Source organism: Callorhinchus milii, unplaced genomic scaffold, assembly GCF_018977255.1.
Source record: "Callorhinchus milii isolate IMCB2004 unplaced genomic scaffold, IMCB_Cmil_1.0 Scaffold72, whole genome shotgun sequence".
In the NCBI taxonomy this organism is placed as follows: domain Eukaryota; kingdom Metazoa; phylum Chordata; class Chondrichthyes; order Chimaeriformes; family Callorhinchidae; genus Callorhinchus; species Callorhinchus milii.
Genome location: NW_024704813.1, coordinates 233,617 through 253,294, shown reverse-complemented (window position 1 = coordinate 253,294; position 19,678 = coordinate 233,617). Strand labels below are relative to the sequence as shown.

The 19,678-nt window shown below is 45.3% G+C and overlaps 1 protein-coding gene across 1 annotated transcript in view; it reads left to right on the top strand.

Annotated features, from left to right (window-relative positions):
• Positions 1-4,684: 4,684 nt before the first annotated feature.
• msna (moesin a) overlaps positions 4,685-19,678 on the top strand; it is a 38,337-nt gene continuing 23,343 nt past the window's right edge. Inside the window, exon 1 of the mRNA XM_042345674.1 lies at positions 4,685-4,710. Within this exon, the coding sequence (XP_042201608.1) occupies positions 4,699-4,710 (12 nt within the window). The 5' untranslated portion in view covers positions 4,685-4,698. The remainder of the gene's footprint in view (positions 4,711-19,678) is intronic.

Here is a 19,678-nt window from a genome sequence, read left to right as displayed (position 1 = left end):
TGTTTAATTAGACAGCATTCTGGTAAGATTAGTGGAAATCGGCCCTTCTAAGTGAAGGTCCAAACATTATTGCTGCTATATTTAGTACCTCAAACAGACTTAAACCCACAATTTCTGGTTGGAATGAAGCAGTGCTCCACTTGAAAATAAATTGAATCCACAAACATCTGTTGCACACAGTAATTTGAAACGCGATTTGCGGTGTGTGTTTTACCTCCTTTGCTGGAGCTCAAGAAACCGAATGACGTTCATCTTGAGGGGGTAAGAAAACGCATTGCTTCTTGTTTCAACTTCAAAAGGAAGTGTTTTGCTTGCGAATACGGTGCACGTCCAGTCTGGTCGTTTTAAAAGCTGGAAATTACATGTTGGCACCTTTGAAAAAATTACAATAACAGGAAATGTCTTGTTTGAAAATGGCATTTTGCATGACGGAGCTGTATTTGTGATGCTTGTGGAGATATCCCTGGTTCAGGCTGCTCTGGCCTTCTGGCCTCCCGCAGCGCAGGAATAAACAGCACCCCTTTCAAAATAAAAACACTTTCAACACTATCCCTGAAAGGTGGTCCCAATTTTCTACGTTAACAATAACAAGAATTTGAGGCATTGAAACCATAGACCATTTATACTCCTGATGCCATAGAGATCACATCTAGGTGCGGTCACAATATCCAACCGGAATGTGATTCTCTACGTTTTATACAGAAGCCTATCCCCTGAGTCAGCCACAGTGGATTATGGTATATAGCTTGGTGGTACAACAACAACTACTTGCATTTATATAGTGCCCTACACACGGGGTAGCAGCCCGGAGCGCTTAGGCTTGATGGGCTGATTGGCCTCCTCCTCTGCTGTGATTTCTAAGATTCGGGAAGGGGGCAATAAGTCACCCTTCTGACGTGTGCACCACTTCCAGCTTAAACCTTGTGAGATTGACATGATGCATTAAAACTGAAGCAACATAAATCGCATGCACTGTAGAAGCATGCAGCTCCGAGGTCAGGTACAGTAGTGGGAGTTCTCTTCCACTGTAGGTAAATAACCACATAATTTGCTCTTACACAGTAACGTTCAGCACAGAAAGGAGCCTTTCGGGCTGAGCCTTCACGTTACTCTGGAAGGGTGGGTTCAGCCTGCAAACCCCTCAGTGCTCATGTCTGACTTGATTTGGGTGCTATCTAAACACTTCTTCACCTTGTCCTTTCTCAAAATATCTCTGCCATATCCGCCAGCCAAATTGCAATCACCGTCCTCAGAGAAAGGTACTTATAGGGAGAAACTGCTTGAATTATTTTCATCAAGGCTACGCAAATGACTTCCTTCATGTGTTCTCTACCTCCCTTTGGAATCTATTGCTGCCAAAAAATATTTTATTCCTTATTCATTAGCTGATTGGTAAAGCCTTTGAAGGCTGTCTTCAAGGCCTTCCCCACAGTGACCTCATATTCCGTAGAAGCCAGGCCCTATTCCTTGGGCTTATCAATTTCTGTCTTTATCAGGAAGGCAAAGTGATTGATTGTTGGGAGAGAAATAATCACATTCCACCTCGTGGATTTGGAAGCGAGTATATCCGGATAATGGCACCATAGCAGGTGGAGGAAAGGAAATTGGAACTTGTTCAGATATATCATAATTATATATATTTTCTAGGGATAATTATTCCTTAAAATAATAATAATAATTTGGTCACTCAATCCACGACTGTGTGTGGGATTCTGCTGTGCACAATTGGCTGCCGCGTTTAATTGGATTCTGTGAAGCGCTTTGAAACATCTTGAAAACATGATAAGGCGCTGTATCAAATGCAAGAATTATTACTATTATACTTACTGTAGATGCAATTCACAGCTGTATGATTCCTCTTAATATTGCTGGGACTCACGCCCCCCCCCCCCAATTAGATCTCAATAGCTTTGCCCAAAACAAACAGGAAAAATATGAATTAAATTTGACACTAGGTGATTAGTATGTTTTTTTTCTGAGCCATCCAATGATATTATCATAATCCTTATTGCTTCACATCATTAATTCCACAATAAATAATGATAATAATCATTGCAACGCATATAACATCTAGCGCGACTCCTCAAAACATTTCACAGGATATACTGTAAATTGTAGTGACTGTGTATTTTGTGGGCAAAGTACAAGTTGTATTAGAGCACCGAATTTTATCTGGAAATAAATAGTTTGCTCACCCTTCACTAATGTATGTTGGTTTCTGTAAGAAAGGAACCACAGTATGCAACATAGCTGCCTTTTCCTTTTAATACTCCATTGATACTGGTATTTCTCAATACCTCACATCAAAATGATCACACTTTACACGTGAGGCGAGACAGTAACTATACAACCGTATAGTAATAATATTACAGCTCAGTCATGCCTTTTCCTCACTCAATGTCCATACAAGCTCACCTTCCAGCAAGGGGGGAGGTCATCGAATCGTGATTTTATTTCAGTCAGCCGGGTGTCTGACCCGTGCGGATACCCACCACCACACTTAAAGAGCATCCAAACCAAACAGGATTCCATACAGCCCAACTCGACGTGGAAATCTCAGTGATAGATTGTTGGAATGGAAGGTGCACCGCGCTCGAATAGCGATCGGAAACCCCATTCAGCCACCAGGCAACGTCAAAACCTCCGGTCCATCAGATCCTGACGAGATTGGCAGCACATATACACTTTCCAGCGGGTTTCACCGGAGAGCCATTAGGAGTAAGAACACCGTCTGCTGAAGTTCCTCTCTAACCCGGATCCCTCGAGGTCGATCGGACCCGATTTATCGTGGCCGTAGCTGGGATTAGCTCGCAATTAGCGCGGACCAGGAGTCAAATCTGGAATTACTGAGTCCCCTTGAGGGCTCAGTTTCACGCCACCGTGAAACAAGTTATTTTAGGGTAAAAAAAAAAGAATTTTTAAGCAGTATTGCGAAAGAGAATTCTCTTGGAACCCATTGCCGGACATTCACAAAATGGTTAAGGCATAAACTGTATATCAATTGCCTGGACCTTAACACTGCCTTGCCCCCCTTTGTTTTGGGGGGGGGGTGGTGTGTGTGTGGGGGGGGGGGTTGGTGTGGGTGGTTTGTGTGTGGGGTGGTGGGGTGTGTGTGTGGGGTGTGTGTGTGTGGGTGGAGTGGTGTGAGTGTGGTGTGTGGTGTGTGTGTGGTGGGGGCTGTGTGTGTGTGGGTGGAGTGGTGTGTGTGGGGTAGTGTGGGTGGTGTGTGTGTGGTGGGGGGTGGGGGCTGTGTGTGTGTGTGTGTGTGGTGGAGTGGTGTGTGTGGGTGGGTAGTGTGGTGGGGTGGTGTGGTGGTGTGTGTGGTATGTGTGTGGGGGCTGTGTGTGTGTGTGGTATGTGTGTGGTGGGGGCTGTGTGTGTGTGTGGTATGTGTGTGGTGGGGGCTGTGTGTGTGTGTGGTATGTGTGTGGTGGGGGCTGTGTGTGTGTGTGTGGGTGGTGTGTGTGTGGGGCTGTGGGTGGTGTGGGTGGAGTGAGTAGTGTGTGTGGTGGTGGTGTGTGTGGGTATGTGTGTGGGTGGAGTGGTGTGTGTGGGTATGTGTGTGGGGTGGAGTGGTGTGTGTGGGTATGTGTGTGGGGTGGAGTGGGTGGTATGTGTGTGGTGGGGGCTGTGTGTGTGGGGTGGAGTGGTGTGTGTGGAGTGGGGCTGTGGGTGGTGTGGGTGGAGTGAGTAGTGTGTGTGGGTATGTGTGTGTGTGTGTGTGGTGGGTAGTGTGTGGTGGGGGCTGTGTGTGTGTGTGTGGGTATGTGTGTGGTGGTGTGTGTGGGTATGTGTGTGGTGGTGTGTGTGGGTGGGGTAGTGTGTGTGTGGGGTGGGGGCTGTGTGTGTGGGGGGTGGTGTGTGTGTGGGGTGGTGTGTGTGGGTATGTGTGTGGGTATGTGTGTGTGGGTATGTGTATGTGTGGTGGGGGGTGAAGCAGCATTGCTCTGTGTACCCCCCCCACCCCCCTCCCTCCCCCACCCCCTCCCGAAGCTCTTGTAACACCAACAGGAGCGCTCACGGCGCAGTCGGTTTGACTCGCGGCGCTGTGTGTGTAACGCTGAGGCGGAGTCTGTTTCCTCACCGTTTAAAAATGTGATGGTGTTCCTGTGGGTGTGGTGTCGGCCTCAAGACATTCAAGTTCCGTTACAGGAACTGTGCCGCAAAATAGGACCTCTGGAGACAGTTCGCAGTGTGGAACGAGGCTTTGCTGAACTCCTTTTTTTTTTTCGCCCCATATCTCTCTCTCTCTCTCTCTATATATATATACACATATATATATCTCATTACTTTTGACCATCACCACCACTCCTCCTCCTCCTCCTCTCTGTGTGTCTCTGTGTCTGGAGGTGAAGTGACTGATATTTGCGTTGCCATCGAATCGCCAACAGAAGCGAAGAGAGAGAGAGAGAGAGAGAGAGAAAAAAAAGCCGATGGGCAGAAGCAACATCTGGTTTTGAGAGACACACACACACACACACAGAGAGAGAGAGAGAGAGAGAAAAGGCGGCGATTCGGTTTCGAAACCCGATCGACTTTTTTTTTGTGTCGGGGTTTTTTTTTTCGGTTTTGAGAGCGCGGAAAGAAGGGAAGTCCCCGTTTGTGTTTTTTTTTTTGCAATCAATTTTTTGGGGGAAAAAAACACCCGAAAGGAAGAAGACCCGAGAGAGGAGAGAGGAGAGAGAGAGAGAAAAAAAAATGCCTAAGACGGTGAGTAAGTTACCACGCGCCCGAGTCATCCGATTGGGAGGGAGAGGGGAGAGGGGAAGAGAGAGGGGGGGAGGGAGGGGGGGAGAAGGGGAGAGGGAGAGGGGGGGAAGAAGGGGAGAGGGAGGGGTGGGGGAGAAGGGGAGAGGGGGGGAGAAGGGGAGAGGGAGGGGTGGGGAGAGAGGGAGGGGGGGGGAGAGGAGGGGGAGAGAGGGAGAGGGAGATGGGGGAGAGGGAGGGGAGGGGGAGAGGAGGGGGAGAGGGGAGGGGAGGGGGAGAGAGAGAGGGGGGAGAGGGGCAACAAAAAAAGACCCCGAATGGGTCACCGTTTCCCCGTCTCTCCACAACTAAGAAAAACTTTTTTGTGTGTGTAAAAAAAATACAGCGGTGACCAATCATTATTATTATTTCTCTCTCTCTGTCTCTCTCCCTTAATTGAACGAGATTTGTTTTACATTATATCGATCATTACTGCTATTATGTATGTATGTAAGTTGTGCGCGAGTGAGTTGAGTGAGTGTATGTCTATGTGTATATATATATATATATATATCTACAGATTTAAAAAAAAAGGGGTGGGGTTGATCTTTTGAAGTTGGTTCGAGTCGGGACGTGCATTTTGTTTGCAGAGACAGATGAGAAATATATATATATGTATGTGTATATATATGTATATGTGTATATATATATATGTATATGTGTATATATATGTATATGTGTATATATATGTATATGTGTATATATATGTATATGTGTATATATGTATGTATATGTGTATATATATATGTATATGTGTATATATGTATGTATATGTGTGTGTATAATATATATATAGAGAGAGGGGGAGGGGGGGGGCAGAGGGGGGGCAGAGACACATGATAACGACCTGGAAGTTCCAGCCTCGGATGCTGTTGAGGGCTCGAAACTTTGTTGTAAAAACTTTGCGACTGAGAGAGTCGTTTCCTCTCTCTCTCTCTCTCTGTCTCGTCCCATTACCCACACGTTTCTGCTCCCGAGGGGGAGGGGGGGGGGAGGGGCGCAACCTACCGTGCTGGGCCGGACGCCCCGCCCTCCACCTCCCGTGATTGGATGGACCGCCCCCGGCCGCGCGTTGCGATTGGTCGAGAGCCCCGGCTGCTCCTGCCCCGCCCCTCTCCGTCACAAAGGAAGGGGGCGGGGCCGGGAGCGCGGGGCGCCGCCCACCCCTTTTTTTCAAGTTGGGTTGAGGCGGAGCGGCGGCGACTGTTACTTTGTAACGGGCCCCCGACCGGCGGCCCCTCCCCCCCCACACTGCCCCCCCTACCCCACAGCCCCCCCACACTGCCCCCCCACCCCACAGCCCCCCCACACTGCCCCCCCCCCCACTGCCCCCCCACCCCACACTGCCCCCCCACCCCCACAGCCCCCCCCACACTGCCCCCCCCACTGCCGCCCCCACACTGCCCCCCACCCCCACAGCCCCCCCCACACTGCCCCCCCACCCCCCACAGCCCCCCACCCCACACTGCCCCCCACCCCACACTGCCCCCCACCCCCACACTGCCCCCCCACCCCCACACTGCCCCCCCACCCCCACACTGCCCCCACCCCCACACTGCCCCCCACCCCCACACTGCCCCCCACCCCCACACTGCCCCCCACCCCCACACTGCCCCCCACCCCCACACTGCCCCCCCACCCCCACACTGCCCCCCCACCCCCACACTGCCCCCCACCCCCACACTGCCCCCCCCCCCCCCCACACTGCCCCCCCACCCCCACACTGCCCCCCCACCCCCACACTACCCCCCCCCCACGCCCCCCCCCCACTGCCCCCCCACCCCCACTGCCCCCTCACCCCCACAGCCCTCCCCACACTGCCCCCACAGCCCCACCCACACTGCCCCCCCCACACTGCCCCCCACCCCCACACTCCCCTCACTCTCACTCACTCACACTCCCCTCATTCACTCACACTCCACTCACTCCCTCACTCACTCACACAGCTCAACCCACACTTCACCCCCAAACCCAAATAACTCCCATCTACAATTCACTTTTTTTTCTCCCCCCTCTCTCCTTTTGCGCCGGATCTCTTTCTCCCCCCACTTCCCCTCCCACCACAGGCCAATGTCTCTCTCCCCAACTCCTCTCCTTGATTTTTGTGCTTTTTTATATAATAATAAAGAAAAAGTGATTTTTTTAAGAGTAGTTTTCAATGTGAATATATATGCGTCTATATATATATATATGTATATGTTTGTGTAAGAGAGAGATTCGTTTTATTACGCGGTTAACACACACACCAGTTTTGCAAAACCCCCCCCCACCCCACAAAAAAAAACTTAATCAAAAAAAAAAGCCGGTGGTTTGCTTTACAGGATCTTATATTGGCCTTTTTTTTTGGTGAGAAAGGTGCGCCGATTGGTATTTATTCATTCGGCGATTTGAACCTTTTTTTTTTGGAGGGAGAAAGTGGTGTGTGGTTTTTTTTTTGGAAAAAAAACCCCCTACTTTTTCTGTTGGCTTTTGTCCAACTAAAGTGGTGGAACCAAAGTGACTCAAAGCTTCCTGCAATGCGTCATCTTTCCTAACAGTAGTCCAGTCGTTAATGGAAGCGCCTTATTTGGCAGTTTGGCAGGTTTTCGCCATAAAGCCTCTGACTTAGCACAATAGTCCCGTTTTTATCTCAATTTAGTCATCGCCCCCCTCCCCCAGGTTAGATCAAGCCATGCTTCATTGGAACGGTCTAGTTTCACATTTATAACCCTTTGATGATTTGCATAGATGTTTCTTTTTTTATGTTATATATATATGTATTAAAAAAGAAATCTGAAGCTTGCATTTTTGGCAGTAAAAGTAAACTTCTGAACTTAAAACTACATCCCCTCCCCCATGCTAAATTGAATCTGAACGAACTGCTTTAATGAATGAACTTGAGTCCTGTTTGTTATATTACGCCTTCCTCAGCAGCTAAGCCAAAGAAGACTACCGTAGTCATAGGTTTTCTCAAAAGGAAATTAGGTTTGCAGTTTCGAGAACTTTTCTGTGTTCTCAATAATGCTGTAACAAAAGATAAGCTTTGCGACCACAATTTTCCTGGGTGTTGGTGACAAATATGGTCACTGATATTAAATGGGTGTACGTGTGAGCTAACCCCGCTCATTCTTTTGCCTTTATGTGCGAGTGGGCTGCGTAGTGAAGTGGTATGGGAGAACTTACAGTCTTAATTTGGTCACGGAAATCTTGACAGCAAAAGAAACCTGTAGGCGAGTGGCTTTTAGCTTTGAAAATTTAGCTTTTAAGCTGCTCTTACCTCGACTGCTGCTGTTTCCCTCCAGTGTACTGATATTGCCCATTTTGTTTGCTAAACAAACAAACAAACAAACAAACAAATCAAACAGGCTTCCAGTCCCAAAGCATGCGACCAAAAAATATTTGAGATGGTGATCTCTGAGATGGCTCCTTAAACCATCTCTTGTCAGCAAAGGTTTTTAACGATAACATTATAGAATTGATTCGCACAGAACCTACAGCAATCAAACGGGCAATTTGGCTCAAAACAGTGGGGACCAGTGCTTAAATTCAGCCCGACTCAGTTGGCAGTATTCTCGTCTCCGAATTCAGACTTGAACTAAAATATTCTAGGTTGACGTTTCAATGCATTGGGCTGTGGGGGTCCAGCATTGTGGAAAGTGCCGTCCTTTGAATTGAGACTTGACCTTACATCAAGGTCCTGTTCAGGTGGACGTCAAAGATTCCATGGCACAATTTGAAGCGTGAAGGGGGTTTCTCCTGATGTCTTGGCCAGCACCCTCCCTTGTAAAATTAGTGGTACACTTTGCAGCCATTTGTGAGGCACTGCTGTGTGCAAATTGACTGTCTTGTTCACCTTTTTTAAAAAAGATGGTGACTACACCTTGCAGTAAATCCTGTGAAGCGCTTTGAGAAGTCGCCCTGACATAAAGGCACTATATCAAATGCAAGGATTTGGCAAATGAGCTTCCACCCATCCTAATTCTTTCCCTCCCTCAGTCTCCCCAATACACTTCTAATCCTTTCTCTTTCATATATATATGTGTGTGTGTGTGTGGTGTGTGTGCAGTACAATATATCCTCTGTGGAAGAAGTTAATGGCAAGCAGTAGTTTTGGTACTGCACTTACACTTATTAAGAGTAATTCATTGCTTAGGGTGAAGTGAAAGTTAGCTGACTTTTCACACAAAAAAAACCCTCCCTTGAAATGATTGATGTTTAAGATGTTTTAAAAACTGTAAATGTATGAATTACTCGAAAAACGCAATAACTTCAGAGTTATATACACAAATCTACTTCCTCTCTTTTGCAACCCCTCCCTCATTTGCAAACAGATCCTTTATTCAGCGCCCGAATGGTGAGTTTAGTCTGGTAGGGTGTGGTAGCGCAGACTGAAAAAGTCATTGATACGTTCCAGAAGCATTTCTGGAAGCCCCCCCCCCCCCGTCTTCGACTGTGTATGGAATCTCTTCGGTTAGCATTGCTTGCATAACCCCTCTTCTCCCCCTGCCCATCCCCCTCCCACATAGTGTGCACATGCCACAATTTACTCAATTTAAACAGTTACCGTAGAGGCATTGTATCTTGAATGATTTGTGTTAATTGTGTAGGTCAGCACATGCAGTTTGTCTTTCCACCTGCGAATACTGGAAGTGGTGAGGTGTCTCACATCCTGTGTTACACGACTCTACAATGCTTTACAAATCGTTCTATCACTGTGTGTTTGTCATACTTCGAGAACAGCCATTGCCACATTTTTGAGGCAGGAGGAGCGGCTGGAAATGCTTCTCCACATTTCAGAGCAGCTGCTTGAGAAGGGTTTATTTGGTACCAGTTGTGTTCACCTCGTCTGTTTTTGCAAGGAGACAATGAATGCCTTTTATTCCATCTCATCCTCATGCTTTGCCACCACGCACAAGGCCATATATTGATTGTGAGCAGATGTATGCAGTAAACCTCACATAAGTGTTATCTTTGTAAATCGTACAATCGCCCAAGTCATACATCCAACCGAGTCCCATTCAGTTTCCACTCAAAATCGCTTTGATTTCTGTGCACTGGTTGTATTAATCACCGCCGAACTTATAACGCTTCTCCCCTATCCTCCATTACTCCCGCAATTACCGGTTGTATCGAATTGAGGGAAATGATGTCCTGACGTGTCGATGCGTATGCACTTATTCACCGGCTCCATTGAATCGCGGGAAACAGTCTCGGCCTGTCACCGCATGCCCACTTATCGGCTGCATTGAATGACTCATTTGCAGTGTAGATTATTGATTGAATAAGGTTTTATGCAATTTGTACAGTTTGCCTCCAACTTGGACTTCGCTTAAATCATATTAAATGTTGCGGTCCCACCTGAGTTTTACTGTATTAATTTCCCAGTGTATTTGGTTCAACAGTTTATTAATCGTCTTCAGTATAGTCATGGGTATTGAGGTTAGCCTGTGGCCGTGGATGGCATAGTTTACTTTTTGAACTCTTAGGCACAAATGTGAGCATGTTTAAAGCATTTATGTGCTATTCAGTAGCTTTCAATGTCGCCAAGTGTTGTGGTGTGGAAAACCAATGGCTTTACATGGGACATGAAAGACTGGAGTTTGTTGATATGTCCCAAAAGCTGAGCAATGGTATTTTCTTGTGTGCTCACACACAGGGGAAGAGAATGGCTGAGGCTAATAAATCACTCCTGTTTGTTCTGCATACAATAGGTTTTTCTTGTATAACACCTTTCACATAGAATTGCATCACATTGTGCTTTATAAAGCCGTGTTGCATCACCGAACAAGTTGGAAGAGAGATGGGAAGCGAGACTGAAAGAACGGTTTAGAAAAACTTCCTATTTCCCACACCCAACCATTCTTGTGACTCCCCTGAACAAACTTGCCAGTTTTGTACCAAATTGTGCACCGTTTGGTATCCACTGGAATGTGGATGGAAACTGGCCAAACCAGTCTCTTGAATAAGACCCTTGCAGGCGTCATAGAGGAGATACTTTCACCCTTTGCTCTGAAGAGGCAGGATGATGGCCAGGCAGGCTGTGCCACTAATTTTTTTATATATATAAGAACTATTTAGTGCTCTGCATTGGCAAAACCTGCCAATATAAGAACGTAAGACTTGGTGTCCAGGTTCCCATGAAGAATGACCATTGGATTTGCATTTGAGCACTGATCACTTGGGTGAGGTTTTCAGGAAGGGTAGCACGCACAGAACTGTAACTCACCACAAATCAATGTTTTTTAGAAGAAGAGAAGGAAATCAGTGCTGTCATGAAGTGAGACAACATGTTTTTTTTCTCTCTCCCTATTCAAAGACCAGGAAACTGAGTCAGTGTATCATAAATATGTATTGTTTCTAGAAAAGTTTCTTGTGTTTTAATAACGCTGAAAATAGTATTCTACTGTATTTTGATTCCGGGAAAGCAATCAACTCAATCCATAACAGTACTTTCCCCTGTTGATTAGGTCACTAATTGTGTGCCTTTGCTGTTAATCACACCCTGCGATTAACTTGCCACGGGGTGTGAAATTAACATGAACTGCAAGCAGATGATTATGGAGTGAAGTTTCACGCTGAAACCATTTGCCCATGAGTTTTAGTCAAAAGCAATAAATCTTGGACTTCTGTAAAGTCACCTGTTGAAGCAACCGCTTCCAGTTAGCAACTTCCCTGGAACCTGTTTTGCGCACCCGCTCCGAGGCCACGCTTATACAAAGGCCACTTTGGCCCATTCCTTTGAGTGGTTGTTGAAGACAGATTTTGACATCTGAATGCCATAACCTGTACCAATAGAAAAGTGCAGAAATGTTTGCCCCAAATTGCACGCGCTCAAGTCTTGGCAATGAGTGATGGGAGGGAAGATTTGTCCGTTTTCAGTAATAGTAATCAAACTCTTTCTTGTCATTCAGTCGTGATGTTATAAAATTTGATCCGCAGAAAATTGAAATTGACTTAAGTTAACTCAGTTGATTAAATACTGAACCAGTACTTGTGTACTGACAATTTTAAGTAACCACAGTATGTATCTGCATCTTAAACTTTATTCGATTCTATTAGCTGGAAAATAAGCACCAGCTTGGACTTCAGGCTTGTGACTGTGCCCAAAGCTATTGCAAGTAATATTTAAACAGCACTGACCTGAGCCTAAGATTCATTTAATTTTCTTTTTGTAAAGGGCCTTCAGTGGTGCAAAAGAAATTATTAAAAATAATCCTTGCGTTTTCGATATAGCGTCTTTCATGTCAGGTGGGGTGGGGGGGTGGGGAGTCTCGAAACTCTTTAAAAATGACCCCTGAAGCTTTTACTAGTTTTCAGGAAACATTTTCCGGATCTGTGTTGAGAAATTGCCAGTGTAATAACTGCTGAGCAGTGATGTCATCGAGCTGAACCATTATAAATTACCGAACCACAAACATTACAATAGCTGTTCACGGTGTGAAATGACCTTTTGTGGCTGTGGGTGGTGTGTTTTTTGACTTGCAAACTGAGAGATCAATTAAAAGCTATTCCTTTCAGTTGTGGAACAAACTACTAATTCAGAAACTACAGGAATGTTGGAATTTTGTTGCTTAAAAAAAGAAAAGGAGAGCAGTTCCTAGAAGTCCTGCAGAAAAAATCGATTCAACGTTACGCTGGCAATTTCTCTTGGGCCCAATAAGATTTATTTTATGGCTTTAGACAGCAAAATGTTGAAATAAAATGAGCTTGGGTAGGGGGTGGAGGAAAAAAACAATTGCTCGTCTTGAGGCTTCTTTGCCAATGGAGACGAGCAGTTTAGGCAATAAAATCTGGTGTTACCACTAACATCAATGCAGGAGGTAATGCCTCTCTCACGGAATGATTGTGAAATGTAATAGGCCCTCCCCCCCCCAAAAAAAAAAACCCTGTGGCTCCTGTTCTCAGAAAACAGGAAATTTAATTCTGGAACTGAAGGAAAATTTACAATTTTTCTCTTCTTTTGTTCTGGCCAATCCATTGCAGGGTTTGACCCTTTTCCCTTCATTGTTCGTGGTTTTCTAACCTAGTGATTCTTTTAATAATGCTTTGAGAAATACTCCTTTCCTAAAAGGCTCTGTTTAATTAAATCCGCTTTTGCTTTCCCTTTCTCCCCCACCCTATTTCCTTACCTCTCCCACTCTTCCCCCAAACTCTTGTAATTGTGTCTTTCCATTGTATGCGTAGATGTTTGGTTTTCTGCCGCTGTCTCTGATGCTGCATTCATTATTGCTCTACAATTAAGAATGCTGATTTGCTGATTGCGTAAGCAGGAATAGAGCGAGGGACTGCGTTTGTGCACGATGAAGCTAAAACTATGCTCGTGTTGGTAGAAACAGAGGAGAAGGGAGTGTCAGATTTTAACGCAGTGCCATTTAGGCTTCTCAAGTCTTTCACAGTTTATTAATTTCGTACCAACAGCATCCAGTTTATTAATAAAACACCTGAGGAACAGCAGCCCTTTAATTGTGCAAGTTTTTGCCTAATGAATTTCAATGGTTAGGCTGGTTATCCAAGAGGTTAGGCTGGTTATCCAGGAGGTTAGGCTGGTTATCCAGGAGGTTACGCTGGTTATCCAGGAGGTTACGCTGGTTATCCAGGAGGTTAGGTTAGTTAGCCAGGACTGAAACATATAGAAATTAAAACCAATCACAGCACAACTAATAACCTGAGACCTTCTTGCTGTAACCCGGCCACCCCAGTGGTATGAAGGCACCCGTTTTCTTCCTAAAGAGCATGTGTTTTGTTTTCTCGTGTAATTGGAACCTGCAAATTCTTAAAAGTAAAGCAGCTTTGAATTCACTGCTTTGGAAACCTTGAGCTGAATTTTGCATCTGTTCTCGGAGTCTATTCGGTTACGTCACCAGGCCTGTTGAACGTGGCCCACGGCAGCTGGCTTTAAGCAGGTTTTCTGCTTCCCTCTGCTCTGAAGCCGAGGTTCAGATGCATGTGATGGGTTTTGGCAGTGGAAGAGCCAGTGTCACAGCGCCAATCTGTGTACTGGGTGCGGCGATTCAATTGCCTTTGTTGCCTGACACTAGGCTTTGACTGAACTGTCTGTTAAATGGACGGATGAGATCATAGAGAACTACAATCCCCTGTACTGTCTGGTACAAAAAAAACCTATAAATAACTTCTTTTTTTATATATGAGTGTGTGTGTGTGTGTGTATAAAAAAAACACTGAATTGATGAAATGGAAGGCACTCGGATGTTCCTTCTGGCTGTTTTTTTTAACGGGTAGGAAGTGAAATTGGTGCCTAGATTCTGGGCAGACAAAGATATTTATACATGTATAATCCTGGGAATAGGACGGGAAATGGTCTTGTCGTTTAGGAGCTTGCTTTCAAGGTCGACTTCTGCCAGCTAAAGACCCGATGACCTTTTCAAAATGTCAAGCTGCTGCTTTTAATGAATTTCACGTTTTTTTCTCTCTTGCTGAACGTGAAGGAAGCCGGGAATTTGACGGCGAGAGCAGATACCCTGGTTGCAAGGAGTTGAGCAAAACGACTTCGGTGGGGATCGGTTTGCACTTCCTTGACTGTCGCGGCTGCTCAGCTCTGGCTGTTTTCTATTCCTGCGTATATACGCGACCCCTATTGGGAGTTGAGTTTGACACATGGGATGTACCATCTGGGTTGAACCGCAGCTGTTTTGTCGGCTGCTACGCTACACCGGTGACTTTACGCTTTTCCATATGTTAGCGTTCCTCTTGGCCCATTTGCTGCGTAGGATGCTGCTGGTGTGGGTTGAACGCTGCACTTTGGCCAAGTTGACAGCCACCCATGTTGCCTCAGATCAGATCAGCTCATCGAGTGAAGTTTTTTTTCCAGCTGTATCGATTGGGTTTTTTTTCGTGAGAAAAGGTGCTCCCTGTCAAATGCGGATGGATACAATTCGAAATAAACTCACTTTGAACTTGTTGATCTGAATCTTACTGCTTTGGTGCAGTCTGATGCAATACTCTGCTACACTTGCAAAATGACTTGTTACTGTACTCAGACTTACTAAGAGCAGAAACCATATCGAGATAAATGTGCTTTTCCTGTGACCCAGAAAAGACGAGAGAGCCGTCTAAATTCTGACTTGTGACTGCTCAGTGAGGTATCTCTCCACTTCGCTTAGGGCTGAGCGTCTTAACTGCTGTGGCTTTAGTTGGAGAGCCTATCGACACCTCCAAAGTCTCATTAACAAGCCCCACAGGCTGGTCGACCATTAACAGTACCTCGAAATACCAGCAGATCCCCTTCCAAGACAGCTCAGTCTCGGTTGGGGGTGGGTGGGGGGGGGGCTGGCAGGGACCTTTTATCACAGCGCAACTATGACTTGTGGCACTCGGATACTTTTAGAAGGCTATTTTCAGAAGGAAAACCATGATCGCCGCACCACATAAATGCTGGTGCTACAAATGACTGGAGTCTCTCCCAGGGCCTAAGTCATCCACTCTTGTTCCTAGATGCTATTTTGAAACTGCAGGACACGTGTGCTTTCTGTTTGAAACCCTTGCGCCCTCGTAGAATATTGACACAACGCAATGGGCGCTCAATGTCCATTTGCTGGTCAGCACACGTGCACTCTGTCCTGTCAAACGACTCCATTCTGCTTGCGGTGAGCAGTTAGTGCCGGTCCGCTTGGAGTAAGTAACCTGTAAAATGCGGCAGAAGATACTCGGTAGATCTGTGAGTATTTTCCCCTTGGTATCCTTGTTGTAGATTCTGTGTAATTAGGATAGTTGGATAAAGGAAGGTGTTTTTTTTCTCTCTCTCTCTCTCTCTCTCTGGCTTGGAGACCTCCTTATTAAGCTTCTTCAGTGTAAAATAACATTCGCAGTGCTCGCTGCTCAATTCTCAACACGTGGAGACGAGTAGTTTTCAGTTCCTGACCTCGGCTTCATTGCGTGTCGTGTACGCTGAGCCAAGGTCATGAGCCTAAAGAGGGGTCGATGGGAAAGAGCGCTTTGAGGAGCTGCAGTTGGTTGAAGAGCATCAACGATAGATGAAGCCTGCTTAGCAGTCCATGTGCTCTCAGCCACATTAATTTAATTGTGGAGTCCTGTAGCTCAGTGGTTAGAGCACTCGCTTTGCAAGTGAGAGACCTGAGTTCAATTCCAGGCAGAGGGCGAAACCTTGGGCAAGTTTCCTTACTCCACACAGAGCCTAATAATAATCCCTCCAAAACCAAAAACAATAATAAATTGGTCATTTTCAATCCACGACTGTTTGTGGGACATTGCTGTGCGCAATTGGCTGCCGCATTCGCCCACAAATATACAGTCAATTCACTTTACAGTATATTCTGTGAAGCGCTTTGGGACGTCCTCCCGACGTGAAAAGCGCTATATCAAATGCAAGGATTATTATTATTATTTATTTAAGTAGGCTGCATCCTGTACAGGGGAATAGACTTAGGACCTGAATGGTCTCATGTCTATATACAAGGTGTGAATTTTTTTTGACGGTTGGTTATTGACTTCCAATCCTATTCTTTTAATTTCTCACCTTCTGCGGGAACTTGCTGTAGCAGTTTTTTTTTAATATTTTGAAGCTTGCTGGCCAACAATCCCTCAGATAATTGAAGTCATTGACTCGCTGTAGGCAAATTGGCTGCTGCATTTGCTTGTAAGTACAGTCACTACATTTTGCTTACAAATCGTCGCTACACTTGATAACGATTACCCCCGAAGCACTTTGAGATGATTCAATGTTACAGATGCCAAGTTTAGGACACACTAGTTCCACACTCGATCGCAAGACGGTTTGTGGCTGGAACTCCTGAAGTTTCTTTGCTCGAGTTTATTGGAGAACTCAGATCTAATAATGATAATCCTTGCGTTTGGTTAGGCAATCCATCCAATTTAGTTAGGTTTGCTTCACTTCTCACTCAGATCCTTATTATTTTGTGAATTCCCATGATGTGATAACGCACCCCACCCAAAGCTTCGTTCTACAAATTGCGGTAGTTAGTTCCTCTTTCCTGTTAGCAGATTTTGTGTGTGTGTATGCGCATATATTATTAGTGACTTGTCAGCTGCCCTTGCAAGTATAATCTATGCAGATGTCACTTAAACTGTTCGCTCTGGAGGATGTGACTTGCACAACGATCTGCTGATTTTCAAAAGGAACAGGTCCGTCCCCTACGAAAGCTTTCCAGCACTTCCCACGGCTGAAAAAGGACGAGCTGCTCATTATTAAATGTTCTGCCCGGTTGCTGCTTGTGTTGAATCTTCTGTCCGGCGACGCTCCGCTCAGTGGTGCCATTGTGCGGTTGAAATAGTGCTGTCTTTTAATTTGGATTTCACAGTGCATTGGGAAAATTTTGAATGTGCATTCCCTTAATTGAGCGTGGCAATCTGATATTCTCTTCACTCTATTTGGCATTGACATAAACCACAATCGTTTTGCCTTTTGTTGGTTCTATTAAGTTGTTAACAAAAAAACTTTCTACCTACTGGGTTTTTTAAATGTAAGATCAAGCAGAATTGTGGGATGTTCTTACATTTGACCTTAATTGGGGAAGTCCGTTCAGGATGAAGATTCCCCCTCCCCAGTTTTGAACAATCCTAAATTTAAGACAAAATGGTGTTACAGGCCAAGACGAGGTGGAATTTCGGGCCAATGGTTGCTTCAGTGTATTTTTTTTAAAAACACGTGCGAAGTATTGCTGTTAAGCAATATTGTTCCTTCCTAATCAATCTTTCAGCAGTGAAAGGTTCTCGTTCTTAACGCAGTTTCTTAGTCATCTCCACATACATACATACCATGGACTTGCGTATTTTGTTTTTTGTTTTTGTTTTCCTATGTAAAAGAATTTGAAGACTATTTAAAATGACCGGTTTCATTCATGTACGGAGCTTTATAAAGATGGGTAAGATAGTTTGGATACTGGATCCCCCAATCTCTTAACAGCAGGTGAAAAGAGGGAAAGGAAAAGATTAATCAATGTTGCAGCTGAGTTCCTGCTGTTTTGTTCTAGGAAGAGGAAATGGTGACAATTACACGAGCAGCCTGCAAGGTTAGGTGGTAGAAGTTCAGAAGAAAACCTGTGGAATGGACCATATTTTTGAACTTTGCAGTTTTATGTAACTGCTTCAGTGGGATATGATTATTTTATTTTGCACAAACTTGGGAAGTGCTCGTGTCAACTTCTTGACTTAAACAAAACAACACTCTCCACTGCTTGCCAGAAACCTACTCTTCCTTAATGTGTTATTGTAACTGAGCTATATTTATGGGGTTATTTCGCGCGGAGCGATCTGTGGATCAACCGGTATTCGGCGTCTGGTTACAGATGGGATTGATTCTCTACTTCCCTTACATTAGTTGTAGGAGCTCTCATCTTAAATGGATGCAATAATAACAAGCACTTGAAAGTGAAAGGACTTGTTCTCCCTAGTTTATGGATACGCACATTGGAGCTTGCCATATTTCTTCATATATCGGTTCTGTGCTTGTGTTCCTCTGGAGCTAGGACATTCTTTATAACCAAGTTTGATTTTGTTTTGGGACTTTCAGTCGTGTTTTAAGTGACGAGGTTCATGCTTCTGCTTTTGTGTGTTCTGAAATCCTTAGAAAACATTTCTTCACTTAACGGGACAATAGTTTTAGTGAGAGTGGGTTTTAGTGTGTCTTGATCCACTCCCTCTGGTCTCTCGTTATAACTGAATGTGTGTGTTTTTATATTTAAAAAAAATGCCGGACTTCTCGGTCATCGGGTTGCTGCTTTGGCTTTTTACACTAAAAATGTCTAGACTTCCAGGTCATCGGGACACAATCAACATTGCTTCCTGCGTGCTGCACATGTGTGCCCTGTCTCAGAACACCATTAACATCTCTTCCGCTGCATATTGCGCATGTGCAGAGCATAGGAAATGGCATGAGCATGCTCTTCCTGCCACCTGGTACACAGGAAGCAACATTAGCAGCGACCTGACGATCCAGATATCGGCCATTATTTACTACAAGGATAACTGTCCCAACAACAACTTCCATTTATGTAGCGCCACCCACGCAGTGTCCCAGAGCGCTTGAAGGTGACGGAGCACGATGCTGAGCCAGGGGTCCAGTCCGTGTGCTAATGGCAACTGTGGCAGCACAGGACCTCTTGCTTATAACGGAGAGGGAGGGTGGGAGGTCTTAAGAGGCAGCACTGTATGTAAAATCTGCCGAAGCCAATGAATTCTACAGAATAACAGCAATGAATCTTTCAATTTTATTTTCACCCATAAACAAGTAACTAGTTCAACTTTTGGCTTGTGTTTCCAAGCCCTGGTTTAAAACCCCTCCTTCAGAGTTACATTCATTCTTGTGTTTTTATTTTGTTCCTAAGAAATCCAGTGACTTCCTTCTCTACTTGTGAATGAGAGGAAGTGGGGCACGATGAGTTCTGCGGTGGGGGGGGGTGTGACCTCCCACCCACTTTACACAGCAATTGCCGAGCGTGAGCACGAGTTGTGCATTCAGGTTGCGACTAGTTTGTGCAACTGCACAATAGTGGGTCTCATATGTGGCAAGATGCTATCATGCTCTATCCATTCATCTGAACTGTTCAAACTGTTTTTTTCAGGCCGCACAATGCAATGGCGCAAACTTTAGCATGCAAAATGCCTCTTCCCACCCCCCCCCACCCCTCAACCACACACACACACACAACACCACCCATTACATTTTGGTTCCTTTTGACCTTCGTTAGTTCCTTTTGCCTTCCTCATTATGGGCAATCTTATAAACTTATAACTTTCCGCTTCTGAAGTGGTCAATTAAAGTGCGGTAGACCTTGTGATTTACTTCACCGTATTCTGCCATTTTATGGTCGACCGACTCTCGCAGTTCTGTTTTAGAGCTGAAAAACTTTTTCTTTCTTGTAGCCTGAAGTTCATCTGACTAAAATGAGTCGAGAACTTGAGATGGTTAAATTCCAGCAGTATGGTAAAGACTGCTACCACCTAGTAATTTGCACCC